The 21843-nt window shown below is 39.0% G+C and overlaps 2 protein-coding genes and 1 long non-coding RNA gene across 7 annotated transcripts in view; 2 read left to right on the plus strand and 1 right to left on the minus strand.

Moving 5' to 3' along the window:
- Positions 1-184: 184 nt before the first annotated feature.
- On the plus strand, positions 185-15223 carry PTAFR (platelet activating factor receptor). 3 transcript variants are annotated; one of them, XM_015816586.1, is made up of 3 exons: positions 185-467; positions 3261-3433; positions 12277-14629. In XM_015816586.1, the coding sequence occupies exons 2-3, from the start codon at positions 3368-3370 to the stop codon at positions 13363-13365; spliced, it is 1155 nt and encodes a 384-aa protein (XP_015672072.1). In that variant the 5' UTR covers positions 185-467; positions 3261-3367; the 3' UTR covers positions 13366-14629. The 3 variants fall into 3 exon arrangements, with proteins under 3 accessions (XP_015672072.1, XP_015672071.1, XP_015672073.1); XM_015816585.1 differs by having other exon boundaries at positions 3281-3433; XM_015816587.1 differs by lacking the exon at positions 3261-3433 and having other exon boundaries at positions 12277-15223.
- Positions 481-16894, minus strand: LOC107288013. Of its 2 annotated transcripts, none has more exons than XR_001548887.1 (3): positions 16795-16894; positions 15384-15441; positions 481-670 (listed from the first exon to the last, which is right to left on the minus strand). It is a non-coding gene; the product is annotated as an uncharacterized LOC107288013 (long non-coding RNA). The 2 variants fall into 2 exon arrangements; XR_001548888.1 differs by having other exon boundaries at positions 16789-16814.
- Positions 16895-16986: 92 nt separating this feature from the next.
- EYA3 (EYA transcriptional coactivator and phosphatase 3) overlaps positions 16987-21843 on the plus strand; it is a 25792-nt gene continuing 20935 nt past the window's right edge. For both annotated transcript variants that reach the window (XM_015816583.1, XM_015816584.1), the window contains exons 1-2: positions 16987-17008; positions 21099-21198. In XM_015816583.1, the coding sequence (XP_015672069.1) occupies positions 21166-21198 (33 nt within the window). In that variant the 5' untranslated portion in view covers positions 16987-17008; positions 21099-21165. The remainder of the gene's footprint in view (positions 17009-21098; positions 21199-21843) is intronic.

Below are 21843 nucleotides of genomic sequence, written 5' to 3' on the forward strand. Positions count from 1 at the left end.
TATTGCCTGGATAAGCTATGTGGCAGAAATTAGGTTAAACTGTTTTTATGAATTCACCTAAGAGACCGACCACACCTTGCTCACTCATAGCTTCTGCTTCCTGCTATTACTGTTGAGAAATAAGTTCAAACAGTTGCAGAATGTATATATCATGCGCGTGCGCGCACACACACACACAGAGACAGACATGCAACCTTTGGGATTTCCCAGCACTTCTGTGGCATGTGGTATTACAATGGACTCCTCCTTCCACAGACGTAATACAGTATGATAATCTTAGTGTTCTCCCAAAACGTTTTTCTCCAGAAGAGTAAAAATAATCACAGTCAACACTTCTGAAGAAACCACACTGAAATAATCTGGACTTCCAGGACAGAAACATGAGAAGAAATTTACTTCATACAGAAGAACCTCGTCTCCCATGATCTGCTAGGCTAGAGGGATTAATTTATAAACCACAAACGGAGGTAAGTACCTTTTAATTTTATTTTGGAACCGATCAGGATCTCTGTATGGACTTCTTTGTATTTGCTCTCTGCTTGTTACATTGGCATATTTCAAATAATATGAGTGGAAGAAGCAGGGAAGGGGTGTAATGAAACGACAGGCTTCACTCTTGGATGTCCCACCTCTGGCAAGTCATCAAGGCCAGCCCAATATACTTTGGTACCTGAAAATTAGAGGAGATGGCATATTCCAGACTCAGAATCACACATTTTGGTAGAGTGATGGCACCTGAACCTCAGCAGGGGTGTGTTTTCCAGTATGAAAGGCATAGCCGAGACGTTTGAGAGAAACAGCTGAGGGAAGCCTTACTTGTCTATTCTCCAGCCAACCTCTGCCAAGGGAGGCAGTGGGCTATTTATCCATCTCATAAGAGGGTCAACATTCAGCCCCATCCTATGGACCTCTCTAGCATAAACCCCTGGACGGTAAGTTTTTCTTTGATTGGAAATGTTACATGCCACCCACTTCCTGCATAACTAGAACTGGCACTTGTTATTCATTGATAAAAAAAAAACACTCCCTATGTTAACAGAATAAATTAAATTACCATTCTGGCCCAATGCATGGGAGAAAAGTCAAATCCTTACAACTGTATAATAAAACATCCACGACACATTTTCAGAAATAAACCCTAACCAAATATAATTTAAAGACTTTGGGAAACAAATTATAACAATGAAGCAGCTCACTTCAGTGGCAATTAATCTCATAATATGGGCCCTGCCACGCACAAAGCCAACTTGGCTATGGATTTCAAGCCTTTCCTTAGTGGGATTCGTGAAATGTGCCATCCTAATGAGCTGAGACTGCAGGATAGATTGTATGGGAGCAGGTGATAAATGGCTTGGATCTATACTGTTAAATAAACCTTGAAATCCTATCCTTTCAAGGCTGCCTTTTGCTTGCTGTTTTCTTGTATTGATTATCCCCTTTTCTGATGTGCCTAATGGAATCATAACCTGGATTTTCACAATCTACTATCAATCTTATGTTTGATGCTTTTTGACAGCACAAGCATGAATGTTTGATGCTTTTTGTTTGATGCTTTTTGACAGCACAAGCATGAAAAATATTCTGTGTAACGAAGTCATCAGTAGTTGCTATCACAAAACCAGACCAGTGTATCTGCCTTGTCCCTCTTTTAAGTTGAATCTTTTATGTCTCATTCATGATTGTCTAGAACAGTGATGGCGAACCTTTTAGAGACCGAGTGCCCAAACTGCAACCCAAAACCCACTTATGCATTGTCGAGTGCCGGGTGGGTGTGGCCCATTGGCTGGGTGTGGCCTAATGGGTGGGCGTGGCTGTGGTGGTCACGGCAGACTGGGTGGGACTAAAAAGTTCAATCAATTCCAACTTTGCAAGATCTTTTTTCCCATGAGAAGTTGAAATTGACTGATTGAACCTTTTTTTTTTTTTTTTTGCACACGGCGGTGGAGGCCTAAAGCGAAAAAGTTTAATAAAACCCAGCTGAAGGCCTAGGACTGGGGCGATGGCGCACGTGCCCACAGAGAGGGCTCTGAGTGCCGCCTCTGGCACCCGTGCCATAGGTTCGCCACCACTGGTCTAGAAGTTGGAGAACTCTCCAACAAGACAGAGAACCTAGTTTTCTTCCAAGCAAGGGAGCCGATTTTTAAAAGGTCTGCCTATAGTCCTGGATCTTTACCTGTGCATCCCTAAAAGGATGGATCAATTATTCATGTGTAATGGAGGGGAGAAATGAAACCCTGCCTAAACTGTTAATATTTTCAAAAGGAAAAAAAAATCTAACTCCACTTGCATTCAATACTGGAAAGGACCTGATAAAGCTGCCTTGAAACAGGGCTGGGTCACACCTCTGTTGCCTGCCAGGACAAATCCATGGTGCATTTCCCATTCATATGTGCAAAAAGTTCAATGGAAGGACCATGTGTGTAACATCGGTGATGGAACATGCCAAAAGTCATTAACCTAGCTTAGAGAGCACAGCCCTTTCTTCTAAGTAAATGCCATTTGAGGTGACTTCCTTCTTTTTGCCAAATGATTTTCTATCAAGCTGAACCCAAGCAACTGCATTACACCCATTTTATTTTTTTTATACATCACGTAGCTGACATCATAGCTTTCTGTGCAAATAATTTTTAGATAAACTAATGTGGTGTATGTTTTTTTTTCTTCTGTTGAATTGTGTACAATTCAACTCTGAAGTTTTCTTGGCAAGGTTTTTCAAAGGTGGTTTGCCATTGCCTCCTTTCTAGGGCTAAGAAAAAGTGACTGGCTGAAGGTCAACCAGCTGCTTTTGTGCTTAAGGCAGGACTACAACTCATGGTCCCCTAGTTCTGGCCTGATATTTTAACAACTACATCTAAGCTGCTCTCATGATGCAATTAACAACTGCCAAAATGCACAAGGTGAACAAGTCTACTATGATCCGACTAAGCCTTCGATGATTCAGAATTTAAATTCAGTTTTACACACTGCATTCATCCTAAATAAGTTAAAGTAAATCCAAACTCCGTTCAGTTTCACACATATCATACTCATCAGTGTTGATCCCGTAGCTCCTTGGATCAGAAACATCAACTTCTACATTTACATCCATTTAAATGTATTTTATTGCCCATTTCATTCCAGATGGGGATAAAATATATAATAAGTGCTGTCTTATAGCTTTTTGTAGCAAGTTATCTTCCTCTTAAACTTGCTCAACATTTCATCTGTTTGGCAATGAGGATGACACACACATGGTTTCTTCATTCCCAATGACTATGTAGGTTTCCTGTGTCATTTTCAGTTGAGCTTATAGAATTCAGCATGTCATGAAAATGCTTCAAGTCACAGCATGTAAGAGGCATCGTTCCCACAGACTTGCCTTCTATTGATGGACATCGCTCATTACATTGTGGCCAAACCTTGGACTCAGCCAAGAACATTCATCCTTGCTGTGGTAAGTGATGGGTGCTTTTACAGATGAAATTATTTAAGTGTGCTAGGACTGCACCCAGCTTTTGTAATTAAGGCTTTTTCACCCCAAATATTGAGACGGACTTTATAGAAATATGCATATTGCCCATGAATTGTTTGTAGAGAAATACTTCATCAGGGAGTTAGGCTCAATAATGAATATTTTAATAGAAATAATTATTCTGATCATGAAATAATAGATGCCACAAATAAGCTCAGTTGCAAATTTTAGAGATTCTTGGTCAATCTATACTCAGGAGATCCATCCTTCCCTGCCAGCTGCCTTGTTTAGATTATACTCTTTCCGCATGATCAGAATAACCGTAGAAGAGAATGAGAAGAAGGCTATTGTTGTTCCTTCTAGCTTCAAATGATGCTAATTCACAAACAAATTGCCAGGAATCTCCAGGAACTGGCAGTGATTATGAGGATCTATGAGCCACAGTAGATATCTAACGATTCCTATTTGGATATGTACCTATGGAAGTCCTTCTGATAAAATTCCTTTTGATTGGCTTCTCTGGCATCGGTGCTATCTTTCTCCAGAAAAATTTATCATAAACAGGGAGGTCAGCTATGAGTTATCCATCACTATACCTATCCACAATGTCTTTGATAATCATGATATCGCAGACAGTTTTCAATGCGGCTTTTCAGGCATGCATCAAAACCGCTTGGCAAGATCAGAGCTGGGCAGGCAGAAATATGGAAGAGTATTTAACAAAAGATTAATCAATATCCATAATATCCTACCAGGGCACTGTTACCTTAAATGGCAAGTGCTTCTGCACATTTGGTTTTTTAGTGTCAGTATATGACTGATCTGTAAGGACAGAAGTAGATAGTTTGTAGCAACCTGGATTCTATACGGAAACCTTCAGTTCCCATGCCTTAAGTCCTATATTGTATTATAGGTTTGCACAGTGATCCAATTTATTGTAAAGTTAATTTCATTTACACAACTTTTGTTGTCATGGCTTCAATCACTGTCTTTCTTTCAATTTAGCAAACAAGAAGTTGTTACTATGTTGTATCCTGTTAGCATTCAAAATATCTTATTTCCAGTATCAGGAAGTTGAAGAGTCAAACAGACCAGGAAAGGATGTAACTGATTTTTTATATGAGTGGAAAACTGACAGTGGAATTATACTAAAAATAGAGAGTCTAATATCAATGAAATTATTATCCAGTATGTGGAATTACATTTTCACAAATTAAAATAATTGTGCTGGATCATGCCCAGAGAAGGTCACTAGTGTTGTCACTTAGTTATTGTAAATTCTGTGCATTCCTTTTTTTACTTTTAAGTTATTATCATGTGGAAATCTACCGAGCAGAGCCTAGTATAAAAGATATGTATTCAGAACTAAAGACTCCACAGTCCAAAGCTTTTCATTCTGGAATTGAACAAGTACACAATTAATTTTAGTAGCGTATTTGCTTTATTAGATTTATGCCCCATCTTTTTTTTTAACAACTTAAGGGAACGTGTACATAATTCTTGCTTTTCCTGTCTTCCACACAATCACAAGCTATAAGGGATTAGGTTGAGAAAGTAACTGATTGGCAAAAAGTCACAAAGCTGACTTCAATGCCTACACAAGGATTAGAACTCATGGTTACCTGGTTTTGAATCCATCACCTTGTGTGGGAATTAATATCTGGGAGAGGCTTGCAATTTCACTGCCTGGGCAGTTTAATCTTATAGTTTTGGATGCCAACCAAGTGGGGACCAATGCTCTAGAAGAGGGGTCTGCAACTTTGACAACTTTCGAAATTCTGGGAGCTGAAGTCCACAAGTCTTAAAGTTGTCAAGGTTGCAGACTGCTGCTCTAGAACAGCTATCCTGCCCTGGCCTATTGCAGATTATGGGACTCCATCATCTTTCCATCCGCTGCCACCAAAACTGATGATGTTCAGAACTGGAACCCAGCATTAGCAGAAAGGCATCAGGTTGGGAAAGGACGCCATAAGGTCAAAAGACCACAAGAGTGAAAAGAGGATCTCTTTAGCTTGGGTAAAGACAAAGTGACCTAATATAGAAAGTTTACAGCAAAAGATGCCAAGGGTTCTTGAATATAAAATGGCAGAACAAACATTCTTGTGGTTTCTGTTTCACCCAGTCATCAAAAAGATGGTACAAAAAAATGCAGCCATTGGGGAAAATAAACTAAAAATAAAAACTTTCCGTGGAAAGGCCAGATAAGGGCATAAACACTTCTATTTTCCATGTAGTTATATATTTCTTAAATATAAGAACCACATTTTGATGAAGTACTGCATAAAAATTATCCCTTTACAACATATTTCTTTAGCACCAAACCTGTGAAACATGTTAGAGCAGGGGTGTCAAACTGCCGGCCCACGGGCCGGTTTCATCATACCGGAGCCGCGCCCACCCCATTGCCAGCAATGGCGAAAAAGCTCCGATACATCGTGTGACATCATGTGACATCGCGAGTTTGACATGCCTGTGTTAGAGTGACAAGTCCACAGACACCACTGAGAACTTCATAGCTGTGTTGGACAAAGGACATTAAAATCTTGAGTTCTAATATATCACTTTAATGCACACCACTTTGCATCACTTCTCCCACAAATCAACGGAGAAGTGTAACTTCTAAGTGGTTTGTTGATGGTTAAATCTATTACCAAATGCAATCATTATTATCAAATAGTTTATACCATTTATACTAGTGATAGTTCTGTTATTTAACTATCTGAAGTTATGATGCTGAGATGTGTGGTCATATACACTAAAACAAAAGTTTTCTACATTGGCTTAATCTATGTCAGGTCCCCCAAGACACATGGAGTTACCGGTACGTCTGAGTAGTATTCTTTATTGTTCCTCGTTTATAGACAAAATCTAGCCAAACTAAAGCAACTGCTCTATTTGCACAATGATAGATATTCTACCAATAGAAGAAAAAAATAGGAATTGTTTACAAGATACAATGTAAGGGACTATAACAGCAACTATGTAGGACAAAGAGATGGAAGACTAGCAAAATGCATCTTAGAACACCAACTAGGTCAGAAAACATGATGCAAACTCTTTAATTACACAACATATAGTCAGACTTTTTAACTAAAGCTTCCATTGGGAAACTGTGAATATCCTACTAGACCAAGCCAAGTCCAGAAATGCTAGATAATTCCTGGAAGCCTGGCATTTACACAAATCAGCCAACAACAGGCAGAGATAAACAACATCTATATGCCATTCAAAAGATACAATCAAAAAATCAAAAAAGAAACAAAAAGCCTCCTCACCAGCAATCAACACCCAGATAAGCAGAGATTAACAGCAAGATTAACATTTGATCAACAATTAAGAAGTAAACCATGCCCCAATCAAGGAACCACCAACTTAGACTAACAAGCTAATAATAGTAAACAACAACCTAATCAAGGAACACCGAGTCCAACCCCATTCCCTTCTAGCACTGATGATATTACTTAGTTTGGTAATGAAACAACTGCAAAAAAACCCCACCAAGCACAGAGAGCACCAAGCAGCCCACAACTAGATACACTCTGGGAATCTCTAGGGAGGAGCCCTCTTAATTCTCTTTCTCTTGACCAAGCTCTCCATGCTTTGTGGCCTCTTTGCCCTCAGGAGTGCAGTGCCTCCCTCTCAGGAATCCAGACTTACCTTCCACCACAATTTGTGACTTTATTTCACCAGTCAACCTCAACAACAGACTGGGCCAAACTCATTGCTGATCACTTGATATATAGCATCTTTCTATTCTTGTATCAATTTCTCTCCCTTCGGGGCTCAAAGAGGATGTCTAAATGCTCCTAACCACGCATCTTTTTTCTGGGTTTTTTTTTTTGTTGTTTGTGATGATTTGGGAGAAGTGCCAAATTTCTGCTGCCAACAGAAACTTCTCTCATTGGGAAATGAGAGATCAGCACAATACCTGGGGCATTTTATTACATGTAGTAAAAGAAAAGTCAGCACTCCACCTATAATATGACTAGCAGCTGAGTTTCATTTCAACACTGCCAATGACTTACTAGAACTGAAAATAAGATTACTTTGGAGATGCAAACCAGGCTATTCAAGACAAACAGTTCCTTTCTTTCTGTTAATTCTCACTAATCATAAAGTCAAGAATCAAGTAGCGCCTTTTCTGTCTAACAAACTTTATTAAAAGGTATAATCTTTCTTGAGCTACAGTTTATTTCATCGGGGACATGATGTGGCTAAACTGATTAAGGATGTAAATTGGGTATATTTATCTATTAAATTTCTGTACCACCCATCTCACCAATACTGGCTTATAATACAATAAATGAATTAAAATTAGAAAAATTGAGTAAGAGAAGTTAAAAGTTAAAAACCAAGATCATGGGTGGCCATAATCACCACAGATCTTCTCTACCCCTGCAGCACCCCCAATGTATCAGGCCCCAAATTGTTAGGCTCTTCTGGAAGGCCAGGAATGTAGTTGAGAGGGAAAGGAAGGGAGACTTAAGTTTGTTCTGCAATGCAGTAATATATGAAACAGATTACAAGTGCCTGTTTGTTAAGGCCTTCTGAGAATGCCTCAAAATATTTTGATGTAAACTAGTTCAGCCACCTCTCCCACTTCACCCCAATTTCAATACTTCATCAGTCGCTCTATGCATCTGATAAAGTGCTCTGCGGGTCAGAAATACCTTTTAATAAAATCTGTACTAATAGAAGAGAGTATTTATAGCTCAGGGTTGAACTGTGGGGTCCTTGGTGCTCCCTGAGCTTGGCTGTTTTCTTGCAGACATTTCATTTACCAGCTACCAGTAGGTAAGGCAATGAAATGTCTGCAAGAAAACAGAGCACTAAGGGAGCACTAAGGACCCCGCACAAAAAAACTGTTAGTTGAAAAAGGTGCTACCAGACTCCCCGTGATTTTTGGCCACCATAGACTAACACATCTGTCTTCCTGAAATGTTCATAGCAGTCAATGATGCTTGGGAATACTTTCCTTAGGATGGTTCAGGTCAGAAATGGGCTGTTAGGTTCCACACCTTGGCAAATACCCACCCACACAATCTTTAACACTGGTTCTGAATATGTGTTATTAAATAGGGCTTATTCTCAAGTAGGAGAGAATGGCTGCTCTTAGACTTAGTCAAGATACCTAATGGTTTTAGATTTTTTGTTTTTTTTTTAAAAAAGCAAGAATAGTTTGAAAATTGAGAAAGGAAGCACAAAAAATCTGCAATTATATTCAACCCTGATTCATGTTGCCCAATTCCTTTTGTGGTTTATTAGAATTTCTCAAGAATGCCTACAGATCCTTTTGTGGACAACTTCGTTTTTGTCTACACCAGTTTCACTTCCTTCTATATAGAATAGTTGCAGATGTAACCAGAAAAAATACAACAAAAGATGTTTAGAAAATACCACTTGAAACTGTACTATAAGGAAGTTAAAAAGACACTAATTTGATAAAAGTTAAATAACTCTTTCTAATGTACTTATTTGCCTAGAAGGAGGAAGTGAGTAAAAAGAAGGCAGCAGAACATGATTATAATTGAAAAATTGCCCCAAGGAAGTCAAAAATCACCCTATTGCTAAATTTTCAAGACAAGAAAATATATAGCACAGAAAGTTTGGGGTTCTTTCTACTTAGAAGAAAAGCTAGGAAAAACTGAAGTCTTTGTATTTTCATGAAGTTATAAAATTCAATTCACAAACAAAAGGAAATGCTATCTGGTGAGTACTTAATTATAACAACTTTGAATGCTGTTCTAATCTTCATCGGCAAATGTTGCACAATATAGCTCAACTATCTGGAGATTTTTCTATTTTGAAGGGAGTTCATTTTATCCCTGTAGCTTGCAAGGTCTTCATAGCTAAAGCCATTTCCTTTCTCTTTAAATGTCAGCGTGCTATTTTAGAAAGCTTGATATCCTTGAAGTTGTCTAATCTAAACTTATGAGAGTTATTCTTGCAGTTCAATGATGTATTAACATCTTGCCCAACAATTAGAGGTGGGTTTGGTGTCTATGTCACTAAGGCTTGATACCATCTTTTTAATGTTTGGTTAACGTTAATTTTCTATCTAGTGGGTTGGGCCCAATGGTAATCAGAGGTCACTTGAATTCAACCTAAGAAAATGCTATTGGCAAACTAAGACTCTTGAAGAGCTTTTGTCATTTAGATTGTAAAAGTGCCAGAAATATTTTTAAGCAGCATAGAATGGGACATGGATTTTCAAATCAATCTAAGTCTGGCTCCCAGCCATTTAGCTTGTGGTGTCTTTTCAAACGAAAATGAGTCATCTTCTTGGCGGTGGCCTCTTTATTTCAGTCACTGACCAGCATAACATAACATTCAAGAGTAAAATTATAGCCATCCCATTGCGGTCACAGTTTTATCTATGTATTATAATTGGCACAAACTATAAAATCATGATACCAATACCATTAGGAAAGTATGTTTAAAGTTTCAAAACAGAAATTAACTATAGAAAATATTTATATGATTTGGGTAAAACTATAGAACAGCTTTTGTCAGTTGTACAATTGGTTTGTGTAGGTTAGAAAAAAAATGAAGAGCTACACATTCAAGATGAAGCTCCTTGTTGACACACGTATTTTAGCCAGCCCTCAGTGGAAGGGACTCTAAAACCCAGTCTTGACCATCTCCTGCAAATAGCTCACCTCTATTCTTAAACATTTTATTACTAGAGGCTGAAGCCTGCTTTTCCCAGAGACACCATGACTGGAAAGCATTAAGCTGTGCTAACTTTAACTTTTGCTTCACCCCAGGTCAGTCTTTTTGAATAAAAGCTCAGATTCCTTCCCCCTTTATTATATAGTTTCACTTCTTCCCCCTCCACTTATTTCCATCCCTTGCCAGAACCTGTAGGTAACTAATGCAGCTCGAGCTCCAGATTTTCACTGTTCTTAGGTAACCACAGAATCAAGTGAAAAAAAGTTAAAACACTAATACATAGTCTGCTGAAATATGAATGCCTTAATTTGCCACAGGCTCCCATAGAGTAGACAAAAAAATCAGACAAACAAGAGATTAAGTAGCCTTAATCTGAAGAACCGAGTGGAAAAAAGTGAGAAACGGTTGAGTAGAGATATCCTTGTACTATAACCCCTTATGAGCTTTAGAAAACATTGCAAGGAAAAGGAAGTCATGTAATTTTCTGGTCATGAACCAGCTCTGTTCATTCTTATTCCATCCAGCCCTACCCTGAAAAAACTGAAGATATACAGATGATGAGAACCAAGCAAAAAGGAAGATCTTCTTTTAAAATTGCTCACCTCTCCCTCTCTCAATTCCATTTTCTCCCCCCAGCTTTCTGCTTTAGATTAGGATGCAGATCTAACCATGCATCAACTTTAGACATTTAGCTGTAATTATTTTACTTAATAAGCTACAAAAAGCAAAAAGTCTGATTATGATCTATTTACTTGAACCAATGTAAAAAGTGGAGCATTCTGAATGCTTATAATGTGGTCACTTGAGAGAATGAAATGGTTGATGGACATAAATATGGAATAAATGCAGGATATTGGTATAGAGATATTCCTAGAGTTGAGGGCTGACTGTCAAGCCCAGCTGCTAAATTTGAGTTGCCAAAGGAGTAACTTCGGAGTACAATCTCCTGACAGGCTAAAGTAGTTAAACATGGGAAAACATTCTCAAATTACAGGGTTGGCTAAGAAACCCCACAATTACTAGAGAATCCCTGGAAAGGGGATTCCTAGAGCAGGGCTTTTCAACCTTTTCACCCATTGTACCACTTTTAGGATATGGCAACATCCGAGTACCACCAGTCGCCTAGCAAGGTGNGAGTACAATCTCCTGACAGGCTAAAGTAGTTAAACATGGGAAAACATTCTCAAATTACAGGGTTGGCTAAGAAACCCCACAATTACTAGAGAATCCCTGGAAAGGGGATTCCTAGAGCAGGGCTTTTCAACCTTTTCACCCATTGTACCACTTTTAGGATATGGCAACATCCGAGTACCACCAGTCGCCTAGCAAGGTGTCAAAAACTTGATGACCAAAAAAAAAAAAAAAAAAAGGAAAAAAGTGATAAAGTACAGGTAGTCCTCAACTTACAACAGTTCACTTAGTGACTGTTCGAAGTTACAATGGCACTGAAAAAAGGGCCCCCCAAGGCACAGCCGAGCAAGACACCTGCCTGCCCACCCGGCCGTGCTCTTCCTCCTGTCCGAGGTTTTCATTGTTGTGAGCATTTCTGTTGAGGATTGGCAGCAGGGGTGGGGTGGGGGGTGTTTGGTTTTTATTCCCCCATCTGCTGGGTGGTTGCAGCAGGTTTTGGTCACTTCACATGACCCTGGGATACTGTGACCATCATAAATATGAATCAGTTGCCAAGCATCTGAATGTAAATCACAAGACCCTGGAGATGCTGCAACGTTCCAGCTGATTGGTGCTTCTTCTGGGCTCAGCAGAAGCGCCAGGATCAGGGCCGAGCTCCAGCTGGAGCCCAGCGCTGATCCTGGTGCTTCCGCTGAGCCCTGACAGCCCTGCAGCTCCAGCCATCTCTCGCTCAGGCTTGTGCGGTGCTGCCACCGGTTCAGCTTATTCCCCTCTCCTGCTACCACTTTTCTAGGATGGTCGCGTACCACCTGCCAAGTGCCAATGTATTGCAGGTGGTACCCGTACCACTGGTTGAAAAGCCCTGTCCTAGAGAGTAAGGCAATGAACTGTCCCACAGTATGTAGTGTGAGTGAGGAAAGTGAGATTGTATTAAAGACCTAGCCAGCTCCAAGTTAGCTTTAAGAAATCCTGTCATTTTCTATTCTTACATTAACTATTTCCTTCTGTCATTTTATTTCCAGGATAAGAACACCATGACTACTACAATGATATCCAAACTTCGTGAAAATGGAAACTTCTCTGCACTTGTTAGCCAAACTATGATATGCCATGTGGATTCTGAGTTCAGATATCTACTGTTTACTATCTACTACAGCATCATTTTCATTCTGGGCTTTGTAGCTAACACCTATGTGCTGTGGCTTTTCTGGCGGCTTTATGCTAAGAAGAAATTAAATGAAATAAAAATATTCATAGTCAATTTGACAACTGCTGACTTACTTTTCCTGGTTACATTGCCAATGTGGATTGTTTATTACAACTACAGAGGGAACTGGATCATGCCCAGCTTTCTGTGTAATATAGCTGGCTACTTATTTTTCGTCAATACATACTGCTCTGTGGCATTCCTGGGAGTGATAACATATAATCGTTACCAAGCTGTCACAAGGCCCATTTCAACGGTTCAATCGAGCACACGAAGAAGAGGAATTTATGTTACATTGGCTATTTGGATCCTAATAGGTGTTCCTTCCATCTACTTTTTAGTTGATGATGGCACAACCCCTGAGGGGCATCTGATTCGCTGTTTTGAGCGTTATGATACCACCACTAATACCACGCCTATTCTTGCCTTCCATGTGATTATTTGTGTTTGTTTCTTCATTGCTTTCCTGCTTGTCTTGGTATGCAATGCTTTCATTATCCGGACATTGCTTTCAAAAACAGTGCAAACTCGGAGGAGTGCCCGTGTCAGGCAACGGGCTCTTTGGTTGGTGACCACAGTTTTGACTGTCTTCACTGTCTGTTTTGTGCCTCACCACTTGGTGGATCTACCCTGGACTTTGATGGTTCTGAACAAGTGGGACATAAGCTGCCAAAGTAAAAAACTATTAAATGATATCCATCAGGCTACCCTTGTTTTTCTGGGTGCCAACTGTGTCCTGGATCCTATCATTTATTGTTTTCTCACAAAAAAATTCAGGAAACATCTTTCTGAAAATTTTAAAAGCATAAAAGACAGTCGAAAATGCTCCAGGCAAACAACTGAGACTGGAATGGAAGGGATGGTACAGTTAGATAATTGTATTCCTGCATCCCCCAAACCTTAAAAGTATTTTGAACGCAAGATGGAGGAAGATACTTCTGTAGCAGCAAAAAAGGCCAAAGAACATACATTTGGTTACAATTGGTTAAGTTAAAGGACAAACATATACTGCATGCAGATAAGGAAATACACTATGTCTCCTCACAAACAGCAAAGATTGTAAGCAGGAGCTTTGATTTGCTGCCCAAAAGCTAACTAAAGATGACCAGCTACTGGGGCCCTTTTTTCATTCTTAAGGAAACGGACTGAACATCTAGGCTGAGAGACCTTCTGATTGAAAACTGTAAAGTGAAATGAAATGATAACTTTCTTACTGAAGAGCAACATTTACTTATTATCAGTGTCAAATAAAAGCTAATGCCTAGCAAGAATGCTTGGCAAATTAATTTAGGGCTGCAACCTGTGTTGTCCAAAAGCAGCAAGAACTGAAGGCCATGTAACACAAATGCAAGATCTCTGAAAGGACATGCCATATCTCAAATGAGATGACTTTGGATATTGTTGTGAGGGTAAAGAATTTGTAAATCTCTTATTTGAAAGATAGATATTACATTGTTGCAGTTGTGATATAATATAATCAGTATTTTGTTTTCATCCTGAGGTACTTCTAAATTCTTGGGCATCATTTGGAACATATCAGGTCTTTCTTGGGTCCTAGTGCCAATATCTAGGACAGGGCTATAGGATTCTTTTCCATCAAACATGCCATTCTCATGGGTATAATCTTTCTCTTGCTCTTTTGTCATTCCTTCGTATCAAGAAAGGCTGAGAGATACAAGCCAAAACTTACAACTTAACAGTTATGGATTAGCCAAGAATCCCTATGTAAATTTAGAAGCTGAGATAGGAAACAAGAAGACCTATCCTGAAAGAAGCCTGGAGAATGAGAGAACCATTGCCTGTAGGTCCATCAGGAATGAATTCTCATTATTTTGTTTGCAATCATATCTATGGAAAAGTAAAATCTAAATTACAACCTTACATGAAATTAAGACTTCTGGCATATTATGCCCATTTCAATATATTGTCCTTCTCCACATCTGTAACCTTCCACAATTTGACAGGCACACATCTGAGACAGGAGCCTCTTCTACACATGAAGTTTGTTCATGATTTAGAATGCTGACTATGCTAAGGGATGATTGGCTTTCTCAGGAAACTCAAATGTTGCCTAATATTTCATTACTATCTATTGTTTTGTAATAGTCTAACCTTAAAATGTTCCAAAATACAAGTGAGGGGTCCTTGGTGCTCTCTAAGCTTATTTTCTTGCAGACGTTTCATTATCCTAACTAGGTAACATCATCAGTGCTAGTAAGGAGTGCTGTTTGCTGTCGGTTTATATTCTGATGTCTTGCCTGTCTGGGTGTGTATGGATCACTAATGAAAAACAGTGATGATAAAAAAGAGTTAGCCAATAAATACTGTCCATTTTTTTTAGATAAAAAATTATCAGTAACTCCATTATTGTATTGAAGACTATAAAAGACAAGCATAGCCTAGTTGGTCCAGGAAGGGAAAAAAGACTGAAATGTATAGCTGGTAACACTTTTATTAGAAACACAATGGCTGAAAAGATTATCCAAATTTGAAGATCTCCAGGCTTCCAACAAAAGCCTTTTGGATATCTCTGGCAGAAAATTGGCTAAATAGATGACGGAGTTATGGACAGAGGGAGAAGGGTAGCAGAGGTTTACACTCAGCAGCTCTAGATGACCAAGCTGAGCCCGAGGGAGGGGTCAAATGCATCATCAGTCTTGAGTCCCTTAGTGTCCACAAGAGATCTAAGTCCAGCCCACCATGAATTCCTTATCTACTGCCAAATTGCTTTAACCATTAGTAGTTCAAATTCTTGTAGAGAGCTTAAGCTTGCAATAAATTTTTATACCCATTTGAACTGTCTGGATCTCCTGATTTCTCTGGCGCTTGGCAACAGCTATGGAATGATTCCCACCATCAATCTCTTTCTTTCTGTGCTTTTATTGTTTATTTATAATACAGACACCTATCATGTGAGGTTACCTCTGAGTATGTCTGGATTCTGCATTCCACTTGCCAGAAATGATCTCTACCTGAAATGCTGTGGGGGGGGAAAAGAATACATTTGTTATATCCATATCAAAAAGAGGGGATGCCAAACATTTGTTCTCAAATAGTTTAGCTTGGAACTCCTGTGTTTTTAATTACTATCAACTCGAGATTTATTAAAAGCACATCAGAAGTTCTAATTGTGAAGCTCCTGCAGGTATTTTGTGTATTTGTTGTTTTAAAATAAGACTGCAACCCGGAGAACATTTATTGGTAATTATATGGCACTGAAATAATTGTTATCTAAATAAAACAAAAGAGAACGGCAACAATTTAGCATAGCAGAAATGTTTCACTGAATTCAGTGGAACTTATCTCTGTCAACAGGTCAACTTGCCTAAAATTTTAAATGTAACTCGATATGTTAGGCTTTACTAATCTTAGTGCCGACATGGATTTCTATCATCCTAAACTAAACCCAATCACACATTGTCAAATGTATGAAACCCAATTAATTATGACTTTAATTTGATAAATACCATGTACATTCTGTATTTTTTTGTATCAGAGGTTAATTGTCTTAAAAATTAATTTGCTGGGGTTGAGTAAGAAGAGTTCTTACTCTTCTTACTCAACGTGTAAATGTAATTTAAACTATATGGGAAAATATTTTACTTACAAGTTAGAGCTGGCACAAATCTGAGCTATAATAATCTGGACAACTACTAGAATGCAACGAAGAAATACAAAAAGTTGTATTCTCAACTAACGGTCGTTTTAATTTTTGAAGCCCATTAAAATATGTGGGCTGCAGCAGTATATTTATCTACATTCTACACACACCTCACTAGGGTTGTTAAATAGCTACGAAGTGGGGGAGGGGGCTTTGCCCGAACGCAGCCAATTCTATTATCCGCTCTGTTCCCGCACACCACCTTTCATCAGGACAGCTCAAAATTAGCAGCTGCATTTGTAAAATACGCTATGCGCCATTACAGTAGCGTTAACTCTGATTTTTGTGGTTTTATCACGTGGTGCAAATCCAACCTGTTGAGTTAGTTTATGATTCAATGTACAAGACCGGGCAAACTTAATGGAGCCTATTTTTGCTCCCCAAAGGAGGCGGGCGACCCCTACAGGCAGAGAAAAGTAATTACGCTGGGGCCTAATAGGTGCTGTAAAGGAGCAAAGGCAGCGAGAATCCCCTCAGCCGCGTTTTCTTTTTACCTGCTAGTTCAATGGCAAAAAGAAAAAGGCGCGGCCGCTCCTCGCCGCACAGCCCAATCTTTGTGCCTTCCCTCACCCTCTTTCCCAGACATTTTGAATCACGAGTAGGGAACCTAGGCGGCGATGGCGGCTACCGACGGCAAATACCCCGACCAATCCTATCCCGCGTCACCTTTACCGTCACTTCCGGCAAGGAGCTTCCGCTTCCGGGTCTCAAACCAGCGGAGGCTTGCCGAAAGGGGTTCTTTTCCGTTCTCTTTCTTTTATTTGTGTGTGTGGGGGGTGTTGTTGTCCTGTCTGGGAACTCAGCCCGTCACCGGTCCCGCTGTTGTCGCCACCAAGTCCACCATGTCACCTGTCGCCAAGGTCGCCTCCGCAAACTTCTCCTCACGGTGAGAGAAAAAAGTTTTCCCCGCCCTTAGCTTTCCTCTTCTCTCGCGCGATCGGCGCGCGGGCCGGTGGGCGTGGCCTGGGGAGCGGTTGCCGCGGCCCCGCCCCCAGACGCTGTTTGCCCCCCCCCGCATCGGTGAATGGGGGGAAGGGAGAAGAGAGGGCAGTTGGGCGGGGCTCGTCTTCTGCCGCACCCGGATAGGAGGCGGCGGAGCGCGTCACAGGACGTGCCCGCAACCTGTGGAACTCACCGCCACGTGATGCCGTGACCCTTCTGATCCCCTCACCCTCCCCGGTTTTGATGGCTTTAAAAGAGAAGTCGAATGCAGGGAGGAGGAAAAGGTCTGTTTGAGATTTTTTTTTTCTTTAAGCGAAAGCCTGGACTTACAGGGTATGTTAGCCTAACAGGGTTACTTAATTTGTGGTTATGTTTTTTATGATAGGTTTGCCAAGGGGCAAGCCGAGGTTTTTCAGCTTCTCAAGAGGCTACCCCCTTTGAGGAGCTCATCGCGATCTTTAAATTCATTTTTTTTCCGAGAGCGCTTGGTCAGATTTGCCCTTTTATAGGTTCTGATATTCTCGATCTTTTAGAAGATTTCATTAACTGAAACGTGATTTTGGGCTAGCAGGGTCTTGGGCAATAAAATAAGATACTCTTCTTTCTCTACAAATAGTAAATCGGCTGTAATGACTTCTGCGTCTCAGCAGAAGTAATAAAAGCGCTTCGTGTATTACAAAGTTGCTACTTCTTAAATCAAAATAACGAGTTAAAACATGTTGGACCTGTAGCGTTGTCATGACTTTTTAATTTATGTTCTTTTATCCTTGGCCATTCGCTTTACTGCCCTGACCTTTTAAGGAACTGAAATCAGAAAATGTCTGATGTGTGGTGAAGACATCCTTGTGTAGTGAGGACAGGTGCAATATAAATATCTGAACTGCAAGCGAGCCAACCATGGTTTGGCTAAAAAATTAGATTGAGAAGAGCATTGTCCTGGTGATCATGATTAGGTGTTCCCCTTTAATATAGTGTATTTACATGGTGAAATGAATCCTGGTTTGCTCAATTCATTTAATTTTCTAGTGCCCTTTCACTTGTAATTTACACAATAATAAAATTGGATTACGTCCTTTACACAGTTAGGGGTCTCTCTTAATTTAATGGGATTTTCTTTTGTGAAGATGAATAAGGAAGATTATATTGTACTGTAGATGGCTTATAAGGTGTTTCATTATACTTTGTTTACATAATAAAAATGTTTAAAAATAAGATTACAAGAAAATTCTAATTTTCTACATTGAAAGAAATTATCTACTCTGTTTTGACCTTTTGGGTTGTTAATCTTGATTGCTGAATTCCAAATAAGGCGTCTCCTTCATGTTTATATGATATTTAAGCCAGAGCAGTAGATTAATGCAATATACTAAACCTGCTCTGGAAAGCAAAAGAAAAAAAAAAGATAAAACTAGATTTGAAATTCATCTATTGTACAGTATTTTTGGTTCAGATTTCATAAAAGTAGCTTCGCTATTTCTAAGAATAAAGTCATTTGACTTTATTTATACTTACAGCTCTTTGTGTACAAAAATATCTTTAGAAAACTGGAAGTTGGCATGAAGTGGGAAAGCAGACTTTTTATATTTGCTATTCGTTTTGACTTGAAGCTTTTAGATGAGTGGGTTACTGTCTTATTAACTTCAAAAATATTTTATGGTGTACATTGATTAAATGAAATTTCTCAGTAATGTAGGAATAAGAAACACGTATTTGGTACAGGCAATTGAAAATTTGAAAATATTACCAGCTTGTTTATGGCAGGCACTAACACATTTTTTCTACATCTTTGATGTCGAAAATTTTAGTATGAGACTATTTCTAATTATAAGGTAAACAAGCAAGAATGAAAATGTGAATAACTGTGAACTTTTTTGCCATCACATTGAAGTAATATCTTAATTTTCAGGCCAAAGGATGGATGACTGAGAATACACATTAATTTTCAGGCATCTGTTTTTAATCTTATTTTAATGAGAACTTTCTCACTAAAAAAAGCGATAACACTGTAGTTAGGTTGTTATTGGGGAATAAATCCCATTAATCTCAGTGAGTCATGCTTAATAATCTTTAAGGTTTGGGTTGGGTTTGTTTTGAATTGTGGTTTTTTGGGGGGGAGGGTTAAGAATTCTAGAGGGATATGATTGCATCAGCTAAAATTGATGTTCTGTTGATAGTTTTATATAAAACATGATATAAATTAACTCTTTAAAGCATTCAAGAATTAAAATATAAAACCAGATTGTTGGTAAATGAATTCAATGCATTTTGGATAGTATTGTTTATAAATTCTCCTAATGCAGTGGTATATTGCTGATAAGGAATCTTACAATCAATCCTGCTGGCAGTACATAAGTACTATTAAGTGAAATGTATAAATTAATAAGAAATGCATAAATTAATAAATGTATAAATTAATAAGATTTTTAACAGATATGCTTTTTGGTTGTAATTTTTCTGTGGTGAGTCAGGGCAAGCCGAAATCTTGTTTTGATTATACATCTTTCTTTTTGCTTTTATTATAATAAACGTTTGTAGGTCATCAGCTGAAGTTTGTGAAAGGAGTAAAAAAGCTTTTATTGCAAAACCTTAATTTTGAAAGTGTTTTCAAGCAGGTTCACTTAATAATCATTACCTTTTTTAGGCATCAGGTAAAAATATTTTTCCCTCTTAAATATTTTTAGACACTGCATTATAACAATTTTCTCAGGTATTGAAAATAGGGATTGTAATAATATCACATTTGCTTATAGCTGTTAAACATATGTATTATATTGGTATTGTAGCGTTTTATTGTTACATTTTCAACTTACCTTGTGTGAGCCTTCCTGGAATTTTCTTGAAAAAGGATATCATAGAAATAAAATATTTTGACATTAAATTTTACTTCAGCAACTCTGTTTTTTCCATAAGTTGAATCACGGGTTAGTTGTAATTAGAGAGTACCTATTGGAAGACCCATTGATTTAAGTGCTTTTGTGCTAAAGGTATTTGGATCTCAATCCAACCCATTGTTTTGTTTACTGTGTGGAGATTGGGACTTTTTCCCCTGACCAAGTTGTTTCTTTTAAAGGGCTTCACCATCATAGTTATGGCTTGGTCTGGAATCATCAGTTTCAGTAAAGTAAATAGATGGAGGACAAAGAATAGGTCTATCAAAATGTCATTTTACTTCCTCATTAAATTAGTTGAAATAGCAAAGACAAATTTATGTAGATAAGGCTAAGTAAAAATATTAGTTTGTCTCTATGATATATAACAACCAGCTTGGTATTGTCTGGCATTTCTTCTATCAAGGACATTGTATCATGGAAAAAGCAGTGTTCGCCTGATGGTTATGTTATACCATGATGAGTTCAGTTCTGTAATTCTTATTATGTTGTGATTTTTAATCTGAAGAGGAGAGATTCCCTGTATGCTAGAACATTTGGAGGTGAATATTTTATTTGTTATTTTATTTTTCAAATAGAAAAAATAGTGACATTTATATTCCTCCTCAAGGTCATGTTTGTATTCTAAAATACCTGTTAAATAAACACACAAACATTTACATAAAAACAAGTTTTCCAAACTCTTTCATTTTCATTTGTTTGTATTTCATCTGTGGCTTGTATTTCTTTAATCTTCCAGTGCTTTAATTTTTTTATTAGTAAAAAAATTTATTAGTAAAATATCAGTAAAAAGAAAGAAAAAAAGAATAGTGACTTGAAATCCAAGTAACAAAAGAAATGCACCATCAGATGCGCCCTCACTTGCATTGTTGTATCTGCTGTAGCTTGCGGCTTAATGGAAAACCCTTGCTTTTCCCCATAGGTTAGTATAGTCCAGGGGTAGGCAACCTTGGCTCTTTTATGACTCGTGGACTTCAACTCCCAGAATTCCTGAGCCAGCCAAGGTTGCCTACCCCTGGTATAGTCTCTATATTGGTAAAGCCAACATATGTTTATAAAATGGCATATTAACTGGCTAGAGGTACTGATAGCAAAAACAATAAGCAGTTCCCCAAATACATAAAACATGGATATTGTCTGTTACAGGTTTTGAAGGCAGGAGAGAAAGACACCCATTCTTCACATTGGAGCACTTTTGAAAAAGCTCGCCTCCATGGAAGAGGTACAAGATTTAGCAGAACAGCCAGTGAGTATACAAAAGAAACAACAAAAGGGAGAAAAAAAAGGGCTTTCTCTTTCTATGGAATTTTCTAGAGAATAGCTCGTGCATCTTATTTTGTTTGCAGGTGTAAAAAAAAAAAGGAATGCAGCACAGATATACGATTGAAATATAAAGTGGCTTGCTAATATTTCAATATGTAAAACTAGTTATCTATTTCAGACATGTCAAACACAAAGCCCGCAAGCCGGATGCGGGCCGGGGAGGGCCCAGATTTGGCCCCCCGGGGCTGTCCCAGAAATGGCAAGGGACCGGTCCCCGCTGCCCTAGCCCTGGCCCACCGCAACCCAGCTGGGCGCCTTGGAGCACGGGCAGAAAACAGCAAGCACTGGGGGGCTGGTGGTGTGCAGCAGTAGCTCATTTACTTTAGCCCGCCCCTTCCCTCCCAGCTTAACCCCGTCACGCCCGGCCATGCCCCACTTTTCTGGGCTTCTCCTCGTGTGGCTCTGCTTTGCCAGGCCAGAAAGGGTGAGAAGAAAGAGAAAGCAGGAAGGGTTTCTGTGTATGTGTGTGTGAGGGAGAGACACACACACACACACACACACACAGAGAGAGAGAGAGAGAGAGAGAGAGAGAGAGAGAGAGAGAGAGAGAGAGAGAGAGAGAGAGAGG

The sequence above is a fragment of the Protobothrops mucrosquamatus genome, unplaced genomic scaffold, assembly GCF_001527695.2.
Source record: "Protobothrops mucrosquamatus isolate PMUCROS unplaced genomic scaffold, P.Mucros_1.0 scaffold468, whole genome shotgun sequence".
NCBI classification, from domain to species: domain Eukaryota; kingdom Metazoa; phylum Chordata; class Lepidosauria; order Squamata; family Viperidae; genus Protobothrops; species Protobothrops mucrosquamatus.